The sequence below is a fragment of the Gossypium hirsutum genome, chromosome D02 (genome assembly GCF_007990345.1).
Source record: "Gossypium hirsutum isolate 1008001.06 chromosome D02, Gossypium_hirsutum_v2.1, whole genome shotgun sequence".
In the NCBI taxonomy this organism is placed as follows: Eukaryota; Viridiplantae; Streptophyta; class Magnoliopsida; order Malvales; family Malvaceae; genus Gossypium; species Gossypium hirsutum.
The window spans coordinates 69,664,958-69,676,499 of NC_053438.1; the positions used below are offsets into that span (position 1 = coordinate 69,664,958).

Sequence of the window (11,542 nt, forward strand, 5' to 3'; positions counted from 1 at the left end):
TGGTTTGTAGGTTGGAGACGTTTATAGTTGTTTCATGAAAAAAGAACTGAATTATAGAAGAGAAGGGGATTGAGAGCTTTCAATTGGTGTAGGTGGTGCGAATAAAGATATAAACATGCTAATAATTCAATAACATTGGGTGTAATTTACCTTAAATTTAATTATAAAAAGATATAAACTTTTATCTTTTTGAAAAGTAAACATTTTGTGAGTTGAGTCGGGTCACATGCGAATCTGGACTTGAAAATTTATTAAAATCAAGTATTACTTTGACTGAGTTTAGTTCGGCCTATGAATGTTTCTAGCAATATAAATGGGTGAAGATCCCTAGGAAAATAGATCATTAAAAAATCATGAAAATAAAAATATTTAAATAATTGAGAAAACTAGTTCAATCGGTCAGTATTGATTCACAGGTCAATCGATTCAACCATTGTCTCTGGACAAGTAACCCCGTCTAATTTTCAGTCCAATTGGTCGATCTAGTTTTAAAAATACTGATTTTGATTGATGAAATAACTTTTTTAATCCCACCAAGTCGAGCAAACAAGTGGTGAAGTTCAAAAATAGAATTAATCGCTAGCGTCTTGACCTCAAGAAGAAAAAAATCGAGTATTATCGATATTACTAAATATTATAAAGGGAGACGAAAGAAAAAAAAATAGAGAAAATAAAAGAATTAAAACAGTTTGTAGGTGTAATTAAAATAGTTTGCAGCTAATATAGAAAATTAGTTACATAAGATAGTTTTGATAATGAAAGGACCTGATTGATATAATATCGATAGTTTGTAGATGTAATTAAAATATTTTAAAGTCTAAGAACTAGTTTAGAATGAGGGTTATAGTTTGGGGATGTTTAGAGCAATTTACTATTATTATTATTGTTTAACCTTTTAGAGTTAAAAGAGATTCAATGACAATGGCTGGAGAAAGAAGTACAGAAATGGTGAAAGGAAATCATTAAAAATAATCTGCAATATGCATAAAAAGACAATAATCTAAAGGCATTGTGTATGCTTTAGTTTAAACAAGACTACTAAATATAAATGAGTAAATATTTTGTGATCTCCCTTAATTAATGTTTTTTATGTCATTAAAAACCAGTAGAAGTATTTTTCATCCATTGCAGACTTGGTTTTAGCTTTCTCCTCCATGACCAAGGAGGAAATCCATTGCTTCTCAAGCACTGCTGCTAACCGTCGTCCTGGTTCGTTGCTTGGTAATCAAACTAGCCGGACCTCGTTTCAATAGCTTTACTCCCAATGGACTGTCCTTGCTCTGCATCATACCACACAATTTAGGAATTATACATGTAAGCATTGGACATGGTAATGAAATTCCGATGCAGATTGTTAATTTACCAGGCGGCAAGTTCCGGCTGTGAGGTCACATACGGGATACTCATGAGGGCAACAACTGTAGTGATCATCACAGCAGGTTGCAGATTCCATTGGGCAACATCCCCAGCCAAGGCAGTATTTGCCATACTCATATAAGCAACAGCAAGTGCTTCCTTGAGGACATGAGTAGTACTCGTTGCACACGGTTGGGGGTTTTACGGGAGAAGGGGGAGATGGAGCCGGTTTAGGTGGATTTGGTCCTTTCTTGATGGGGTACGAGGCCATCATTGCAATACCGCACTTGCCGGTAGATGTACCTGCGACGTTACGTTCCATCTTGATGTATCCATTCTCTCCCCAGTTAGGACCCCATGAATTCCTCACAAGAAAGTAATCTACACCACCTTCTGTGCCGTATCCAACAGCGGCAACACCGTGGTCTAGGCTTGTTCCACATTGACCGGTAAACACACCCTGAACAGCGAACACAATGTCATACATCAAAGCTAAGGATCAAATCCTAACATCGTTCCCGATCCGGGATTATCAAATGTTACCAAAAAACAGCTGCATAACTATCATTGTTCCAAATAAAAAGCCATAAAACAAAGAGGATTCAACAATTTACCGATTGGTAGAGCTGGAAGGCCCTGCCACCAGCTTCAATGGCAACACTAACAGGCTGATGTGCAATAGCCTTCTTCAAAGAATTCTCATCGTTTTCAGGGACATCTTCATATCCATCAATGGTAACAACACGAGCATTTTTCTAACAAGAAAAAAAAGAGTTAAACACCATCATAAAAGTTTCTCATTAAAATGATCCAAATCATCCCACTAACCCTGTTTATATCACATGTATTATCAGTAGCCCGGTAAGGGTAATCTTCTTCAGTATCAATACCACCATTGTTAATAATAAACTCAAAAGCATGGTCCATTAAACCACCATTACAACCCTGGTTATACATATTATCACAGTCCACCAGTTCCTGCTCCGACAAAGAGATAAGATCACCGGTCACGATCTTGTTTATCCCTTCCACAGCAGCCACAGTTGAAAATGCCCAGCAACTCCCTACATTCATAATCAAAGTCATACAAACAATCCACAAACAAACACATGTAAAAAGAAAAACATCAAAAACCATGTCTTTACCGCATTGGCCTTGATCTTTTACATCCATGACAGCACCTTTTTGTCTCCAATCAACTGACTCTGGCAATTCATCACCAACCTTATATGCATACCTATTACTCTTCTCTTTCCCCGCGAGTCTACGTAACCGGGTTTTCGGGTCAACCCTAGTACCCAAATACATAGCTTTATATTCCTCATTGGTCATATCCGCAAACCTGTTAAGACCCACCTTATACGTACGATTAACCGAGTTATGTTCCACGATGAACTTGAGATTATCCTTAAAGATATCGAACCGTTTTTCTTTCTCTCCCAAGTCATTATAAGCTTTGCCATGTTTCACCAACCATGTTTCGTACAACCTTCTTACTTGGGTATTGGTTGTTTGCCTCTGTGGTTGTTGGCTTACATGGTTAAGGTCGTAATCGATAATAGACATGTCCAGAGCCGATGACAGGGTCACCAAAAGCATGGTGAATATGATAACATGGGTTGGGTTCTTGAGGAGAGACATGATTTGGGATTTGGGAGATTGTGTTTGAAGGGGGATGAAGACGATGATGAAGATGATATGGGTATTTATAGGAGAAAAAAGGGAACAATAAAAAATCAATAACAAAAGAGAAAGAAACCACGTTGAAAGAGGAACTGAAACCTGTGTGGTGTTTGTATCTGTCACGGTTTCATTATAGGAGGGCAATGGAGAGAGACCCTACTTACAAGGAGAGGCGTTCATGGAGAAACCACACTATATATATTTGGTCATCCTTAGATTATTTTAATTTAATCCTCAAAGTATTAATATAATTTCAATCAAGTCATTCAATCAATCTAGTCGTTTTTCTTAAAACAAATCTAAATTATTTATGCACACTATGTTAATGGATATTTAGAACTGCTCGAGCTCGAGTTCAGTTTAATAATTATCAAATTAAATTCGAATAATTTACGTTTAGAACTGCTCGAGCTCGAGTTCAGTTTAATAATTATCAAATTAAATTCGAATAATTTACGTACACCTATATCTCATTGGTTGGCACTGTGAACCCATATCGCTCATTAACTTCGCAACGGATGGGATTAAAGATTTTATGTGTTCTCATCTTCAATCCATTTATCAGATCGTTGCAAGCTGTTCAATCCCAATCCATCTAACAAATCCTTCAAAACCCGACTATGATGATGATCCATGCCTTCTTAAACAGCTCTATTTGCCATCTCCTTCAACACACCACCTTCTTTCATTAGCTTCATCACCGCCAAGGCTATATCCTCTTTGATCTTCCATCCAATCAGACCATTCTTCAACACCCACTGCAACGCTTTTCATTATAGAACTACTCATTGCGCTGAGCAGCCATATGTAATCATTGGCACTCCGTAAGTGATACCTTACAGCTTTGAGTTCGACCCTAGATGAGTCATAAAGATCAACTGAGTCGGGTTAATTATTCCTTTGAGTCAAGCCATCTTAAGCATTCATTTGCATCAATGGAGGCTCCATTTCCTCTTTGTCCTTGTTGCAGAGAGGTAAAGGCACTGTAAGTATTTGTTTCAAGGGGTTGTTAAAGCAAAATCTAAGAGCCTTGATGAATTTAGGAACCATTTCTTGGGATAAAATTTTCATTAGGATTAAATCATTATTTAGAGTTTAAATTTGTTAATTATTCTCATATTAAAGCTTAAATTTGATAATTATTTTCATATTAATGTTTGAACTAAGTAATTATTTTTCACGTTAGAACTTGAACCTTTTTTTTATCCAATTTTGAAGAAAATATCAATCACCCCAATATGAGAAAAGTTACTAAATTCGAACTCCAAAAGGTAATTTAATCTTTTCGTTAACTTTATGGTTAGATTGAGATAAAATAAATATTTTTCTTTATTTGGATATAACGATGGCAAAAAAAAAACTTGAAACCGGTAAAAATTTTGATCTGATTCAATCGATTAAATAGATTATTTTTTAAAATTGGATTCGAGACAAAAACGGGTTTAAAGTTCGGGTTTGGATAGACCCACCTTGCCCCGAAACATTTACAAAATTTCCCCTACATATATTATATTTATAAATTATATTTACATATAGTTTCTTTCCTTCTCACTTAAGAGAAACTCTCTTTTTCCCCATTATTTCTTCCACTGCCTTAGTTTTATATATATATAAATCAGAGTTTTTGGTAAAAATAGACAACATATGAGCTTGACATTTGGCACATCCAATATATTTACACATCAACAATAAATTTTTATGACATGTGAAATATAGGCATTGATTTTGTGAATGCGTGTTATATATTTTTAATTTTACTATATTAATAGTTTATTTTTATAATTTTTAAAATATTAAATCAAAATTTTATAATTATTTAATAGTTAAAATGTAATTTTATTAATACTAATTTAAAATTGTATAAATTATAAAATGGACCTAAATAGAAATTTTTCCATTTTAAGGGGTCGACTCCTACTTAGACTTGATCATGGGTTAGGCTGCCCAATACGGCCCGAATGCCCGTCCGAAAAGTGGGAAGATTTGAGCAAAAAAATAAAGCCCAAACTGAATTAGCTAAAAGGCAAAAAAATATGTTATTTTATTGTTGTTTTCTCACTATTTTGCTACAATTTCACTATTATGTTACTACTATTTTATTGTTATTGTTTAGATATTATATAACTATTGTTTTATTGTTAATTTTATTATTATTTTATAAAAGCCCGTTTAGAAAATGGGTTGGACCTCAAGTAATTTTTTTGCTCATGCCCAGCCCAAATTTTCAATAAAAAACTTTGCTATTTTTGTTGCTATTTTTTCATGTTTTGTTGTTGTTTTCCCACTTTTTGTCACCGTTTTACTACCATTTTACTATTATGTTATTAATGTTTGAATATTGCATAATATTTATTTTATTGTTAATTTTACTACTATTTTATAGGCATTTATTTTTTAAATTTTACATAAAAAGACAAAAATAACTATGAAATAATATTTAACCCTTGTAAAAGTAAAAGGTTTTTAGAAAATTCACAACTAAATTGGGACTCGGTTGAGGGTACACTAGATAAAATTTCATGTGATTCAGTAAACAGAATAAAAATTCAATTCTATCATTATTAAATTGATTCGTAGGATTCGATGAAGAATGAAAAATGAATGGGATTTTTTTGAGAAATGGGAAATTCAAAAAGCTCGGGGATGAAAATGGGGAAATGTCTACAATACCTGGGTTGAATCAGATACAATTTGAATGATTTTGTGTGTTCATGGATCGGGGCTTAATAGAAGAACTTTATAAGTTGTCAAAAATTGAAGATACAGGGCAAGAAATTGAATTTCAATTATTTGTGGAAACATATCAATTGGTGGAACCGTTGATAAAAGAAAGGGATGTTGTATATGAATCACTCATGTATTCTTCTAAATTATATGTATCCGCAGGATTAATTTGAAAAACCAGTAAACATATACAAGAACAAACAATTTTTAATGGAAACATTCTTAGAACTTTAAAGAATAGTATAAATATAAAAACAATATATATTAAATTATTTATGCTTAAAAATGTGATAAAATACAAAATGTTATCAAATGATTAAATTTTAAATAATGAATAAAATATATTTAAATTTAAAATTATTATAAACAAACTTAAATGAGTTTGGATTAATTATTTTGCATATCAAGAATTTGATAAATTTTAAAACTTATATTTCGATTTAATCCGAGCTTAACAATTATGTATAGATTGGTTTTTCAAAAAAAAAAAGTTAAATGTAATTTTTCCTTCTAAATTTCGTACCTATATTTTTTTAATTTATTTTTGTACCTAAAACCAATTAATTATAATAAAAATAAATTTAAAAGAGAATCCACATATTTACATAGATCTTAGTGGAGGGACCCAAAAAAATTTCACAAAAATTTATTTTTCTCTTGAAATTTGTTGAACACTTTAATTCCTTTTTTTCGAATTCTAATTATGCATCATTTTAATTTTAATTAAATTTTTTTTCAAAAATTTTATTAATCTCGTAAAAAATTTAAAAATTTTATTTAAACCCCAAATTTTCATTTTCTTTTTAAATCTTTTTAAAATTTTAAAATTTGTAATTAAATCCCTTAATCTTAACCTTAAAATCCTATTACGTTCAAACATGAAATCTTAAAATGATTGAAGTCTTAGTAGATTAATAGGTTGATTTGATGGCTATTTTTAAAGTTGGGTTATATAATTACAAGAATATTGATTGAATGGGATAAAGGTTGCTTAAGTATATCAACTTTTCTTTTGTGTTAAAGACGTTTTTGCTTTTGAAACTTGAAACTTGAAAGTTGATAATACTAATTTTTATTGTTTTTAAAACTGTATACTACATCCTTTTGATTCGAGATGTTTTTTTTTAAATGTTTCGTTAATGAGTTTTAAATGACGATTTCATGATTAATACGGTAGATTAGTACCATCGACAAATAGAAGAACATATTTTAGATTCAAATTAATATAATGATTAGCATCAGAGATCGCAGAAAAAAATTATTTAAATTTTGGTTCATAGATTCATGATATCCAAAGCAAGCCCAGCCTTGAGATAGTTTGTGAGTGCAACCGCCTAAGGCTCAAAGTTAGAAGGGGCCAAAAAATAAAATTTTCAACTTTTAACATGGAAAAAGAAAAGAAAAAAAAACTTGTCTTTTAAGTTTTCTGATCAACGCAAGTAGGAAAAAGAAAAGAAAAAAAAGACCCCAAATTTGTTATTTTATTACTAGTATATGTTTCTATTTTATTGTATTACATTTTATAATTTTTTTTAAAATAGGTCCCAATTTATTGTTTCGCCTAGAGTCTCAAAAATATCAAGAACAGGGTTGATCCAAAGCAGTTTTATGAAGAAAAAAAAACTGAACTATAAAAGATAAGATAAAAAAGAGCTTACGATTGATGTAGACAGTACGAACAAAGAAAATCATATAGTATCGATTTTAACAACTCAGTGATTTAAATAAATAATTTTGAATGGCTCAGTGACTAATTACAATATTTTTAGTTAAACGATCAAAATAAAATTTTACTCATAGATTAGTGTTTAACGACGAAGTTTACCCATAATTTTTTTTTTCCTTTTTTAGAAATTAATCATTAAAAATAACTAATTAAACAACTAATAATTAAAGCAATACGCGTTTGACAACGGAAGGCTTGTTATTTGTGTGAGAAAAAAGGAAGCCTCCGGTAAATAGTTTGTGATTATGATTATAATGATTATCAAATTAATTGACTTAATCCTAAAAAGGAAGCTTCCTATCTTCACATTACCAGTTAGTTAAATTTAGGTACATTTATTTAGCAAAATAATTATTATTGTCATGTGTAAAGTTGTTATTTAAATAGTATCTGGACTTATTTAACATTCTAACATTGTCATAACTCAAACACGATATATCTGGATTGATTATAAGCATTTAATATAATAAGAAAATTAACTCCGAATGTTTCAAAGCGGCGAGCAAAAATCGACAAAAGAATCGGGTATTCATCAAACTAGAGAGGACGACGACAAAACTATCTCTAAAATCACTTGTAAAACTAAAAAAACATGTTATAAGAACAAATAAAAACTTCTAAAACTGGAAAATTATTAAACAATGGAAAAACTAACAAAAAAAATATAAAACTTAGACAACATTGTCCCAAATCGACTCGTGAAATAATTTATTATTTTGAAATACTCTCAAAACAGAAACACATTAAGAAGCTGACGAAGAGTCACCCACTTTCCAATAAAAATTATTGGTGGCCGGTGGAGTTTTAGCGAACGACAGACGCTGTCATCTATCCATTACAACCTGTGAATACAACAAAGATACCCATAAAATAGATGTGCAAACTGAAAATAGAGAAGACATATGGAGTGAATGAGAAGAAGAAATAAAGAAAGGGTTAGTGGGAGAGAGAAAAAGGCGGGCGATAGCCAACCTAAAGACTGACACCATTGCTAGGCAAAGCAAAAAATAAGAAGCAAACAACTTGAAGAAAAAAGGGAGAGAAGTTTTTAAGGTTTTTTCACACATTCTCTTGCCTTTATTTCTAAAAATTTAGTTATTTTACTTTTTAGATTTAAGATATACAAAAAGTATAAAGACTCGTAATATATTTTAATATTTTTGTATTAAACATATTAAAGATGAAAATAGGATAACATTATAAGAATCAGATCAATGATTAAATCAATTAAACTACTAAACACAAACACCAATCAATCGATTTTACACCAATTCATCTCAATTTTTTAAATACTAAATTGATGATTCTTAATTTAATCGATCGGTCCGGTCCGACACATGTGCAAGCTGGGATGGGCTAACTTTGATTGGATGTTTGATGGTTACTACAGCAGTCAAGTTACCTTACCTAATTTTGCAACTGGAATGTCAGCCCAATTTAGTGCTCACTTAATTCTCCCTTGTGCTCTGTTTTTTTTTTTCTTCAGTAATAACATGTTCTTCAAGCTTGACTTTTCTTAGTTATGGTCTCCTTTTTTTCTTATCTATCTATCTGCCCCCTGCTGTATTAAACACCCTCTCGAGGATCTCGTGAACACAAGAAAAAGAAAAGAAAAAAATGCGTACCCTTTTTTTATCATCTTCGTTTTTGTTGTTTTCAATCATTTTTCATCCATTTTCTGTTCACCATGTGGCTAGTGATCATGATCCAGTGATCAGGGGAAACAGGGAAACGTTGGAAATAGCCAACGGCGGCGGTGGGAAAGTTCTTTCCCCTGAAACTTACAATGACAACTGTCCTCCCCCACCTCCTAAACCTGAATGTCCACTTCCACCCCCGCCTCCACCTCCTCCCCCTCCTGTACCAAAATGTACACTTCCCCCACCTCCACCTCCACCTCCGCCTCCGCCTCCGCCTCCTGTACCAAAATGTACATTTCCCCCACCTCCACCTCCTCCGCCGCCACCACCTCCACCTCCTCCGCCGCCTCCTTGTAAGTTCAAGACAAAAAGCGGCTGCTTCAGAAACCAGCGGCTAGCAAAAACCCACGACGTGATCCAAACATTCAAGAGCAAAATCCTAGTCGACGACAACAGCAAAAAATACACAGAGACATGGCGAGGCACCGAGATTTGCAAATACAAAGGCTTCACGTGCGATATCCGTCCCGACGTGAACGAAACAGCCGTTGCTTCCGTCGATTTCAACGGCGCTAAATTTGCGGGGCCGAACGGTTATCTTCCCCTCGATGGCTTCATCGACAAGTTAGACGACTTAGCTATTTTCCATGCCAATTCAAACAACTTCACCGGCACCATCCCATACGAGGTCTCCAAAATCAAATACTTATACGAGCTCGATTTAAGCAACAATCAGTTGTCCGGTGATTTCCCGATGAACGTCCTTAAAGCCACCAACTTAACCTTTTTGGACTTACGGTTCAACTCCATTAAAGGTCTGGTTCCACAACAAGTTTTCAACTTAGACCTTGATGTTCTCTTCATCAACAACAATAATTTCGAACAAAGACTCCCCGAGAATCTCGGTGACACACCGGTTTTATACCTCACTTTTGCAAACAACAAGTTCACCGGTCCGATTCCGACAAGCATCGGCAAAGCACCCAACTTGCTCGAAGTGCTTTTTCTTAACAACAAACTTACTGGGTGTTTACCATATGAGATCGGCAACTTGAGTCAAGCCACCGTGTTCGACGTCGGGTCGAATAAGTTAACTGGTCCCATACCATACTCGTTTGGGTGTTTAAAAAAGATTGAGCTTCTCAACTTGGCCTGCAATGAATTCTACGGCGAAGTACCGGAAATCGTTTGTCAACTCAAAAATCTACAAAATTTGTCATTGTCATACAACTATTTCACTCAGGTTGGCCCAGCTTGTAGAGACTTGATAATGAAGAAGAAACTTGATGTGAAAAACAACTGCATTTTGGACTTGCCGTTTCAAAGATCAGAAGCCGAATGCACTGCATTTTTCTCGAGAAATTTGTATTGCGATAGGAAAGATTCGTTTAAATGGGTTCCTTGCATGAAAGGTGGGTATAATAAATACAAGCATTCAAGCCCAGAATCAACAACGAGTTCTTCTTCACCATCTGTGAGAACTTACAGCACCCTTATCCCGCACCGCTTGTGACTTCCATGCTTTTAGATATTATATACAACATCAAGCAACAACATTGATTTCGGAATGTAATCTATAATCCTATGTTGTATTTCTCTTGCATTATGCATTAATTAAAACTTACGGTGATTAAATTAACATAGTTTTTAGTTTACAGAAATATAAACTAAACTGGGACTTTAATACGTCATTTTCTTATCCATCTTTTCCAACGAAAAATAAAGGAAAAGTGGTTTGAAATCATGACATAAAATTTTTTCTTAGGGTTGAAGTATGTTACAGTGTATGAAATAGTAGACTAATTAATTACAATTTCATAAAAAATCGTAAAACCGCTTTTCTGATCTTTTATCTAAATTTCCGTTTTACTAGTTCTGAACCCATCGCTAAAAAAACTGATTTAATAATTTTTTTTAAAAATTAATATACTAATTAATTTCTGATTTAACTGATCCGATTCCGGTGACCGGACAGAGAGTAAATAAAGGGACGGACCCATCGCAAATGCCGACAGCAAGCAAGGTCCACCATGGGCACAATTGGTTCCATGCCATTGCCAACTGCCAAGTACTTTGCTTGGTGCATGAGTCCAAGGCGAATCTTCTACTTTGGGCCCTAATTGTTGCATATATTGAGGCCCGACTTACTAGTTTTAAAAGGTTCGGTCCGATTCAAATAAAATATAAAAAATAGTTATTTTTGTTTATCTCAGACTATATTTTAGTCATTTATATTATCTCGTTGTAATATTTTAGTCACTGCGTCGTTAATGACATAACTGTGTAAAAATAGGCTGACGTGTCACGTTAAATCATCATTTCAAACGAGATATTTAAGTTAATTTGTACAATCAATCCCATATTTTTTTCGTTTTGAGTAATTTAATTTTTTTCTTTTATGTTCTTTTAACTT

General features: G+C 33.1%; 2 protein-coding genes across 2 annotated transcripts; one reads left to right on the top strand and one right to left on the bottom strand.

Annotated features, from left to right (window-relative positions):
• Positions 1 to 949: 949 nt before the first annotated feature.
• On the bottom strand, positions 950 to 3,251 carry LOC107908889 (probable cysteine protease RD21B). Its single transcript, XM_016836176.2, has 5 exons — positions 2,502 to 3,251; positions 2,185 to 2,420; positions 1,971 to 2,111; positions 1,364 to 1,816; positions 950 to 1,280 (listed from the first exon to the last, which is right to left on the bottom strand). Exons 1-5 carry the CDS (start codon positions 2,995 to 2,997, stop codon positions 1,182 to 1,184), a joined length of 1,425 nt encoding a protein of 474 aa, XP_016691665.1. The 5' UTR covers positions 2,998 to 3,251; the 3' UTR covers positions 950 to 1,181.
• Positions 3,252 to 8,837: 5,586 nt separating this feature from the next.
• Positions 8,838 to 10,768, top strand: LOC107907721 (uncharacterized protein At4g06744). Its single transcript, XM_016835049.2, has one exon. The coding sequence runs from the start codon at positions 9,107 to 9,109 to the stop codon at positions 10,640 to 10,642; it is 1,536 nt and encodes a 511-aa protein (XP_016690538.2). The 5' UTR covers positions 8,838 to 9,106; the 3' UTR covers positions 10,643 to 10,768.
• The last annotated feature ends 774 nt before the right edge of the window (positions 10,769 to 11,542 follow it).

What these genes read in the sequence shown, in the direction of transcription:
- LOC107908889 (XM_016836176.2), bottom strand. Translation starts at nt 2,997, where the DNA reads ATGTCTCTCCTCAAGAACCCAACCCATGTTATCATATTCACCATGCTT. An exon ending in ATACATGTGATATAAACAGG is followed by an intron (nt 2,112 to 2,184) that starts GTTAGTGGGATG and finishes TTTTCTTGTTAG; the next exon opens with AAAAATGCTCGTGTTGTTAC. An exon ending in CCTTCCAGCTCTACCAATCG is followed by an intron (nt 1,817 to 1,970) that starts GTAAATTGTTGA and finishes TTCGCTGTTCAG; the next exon opens with GGTGTGTTTACCGGTCAATG.
- LOC107907721 (XM_016835049.2), top strand. Translation starts at nt 9,107, where the DNA reads ATGCGTACCCTTTTTTTATCATCTTCGTTTTTGTTGTTTTCAATCATT.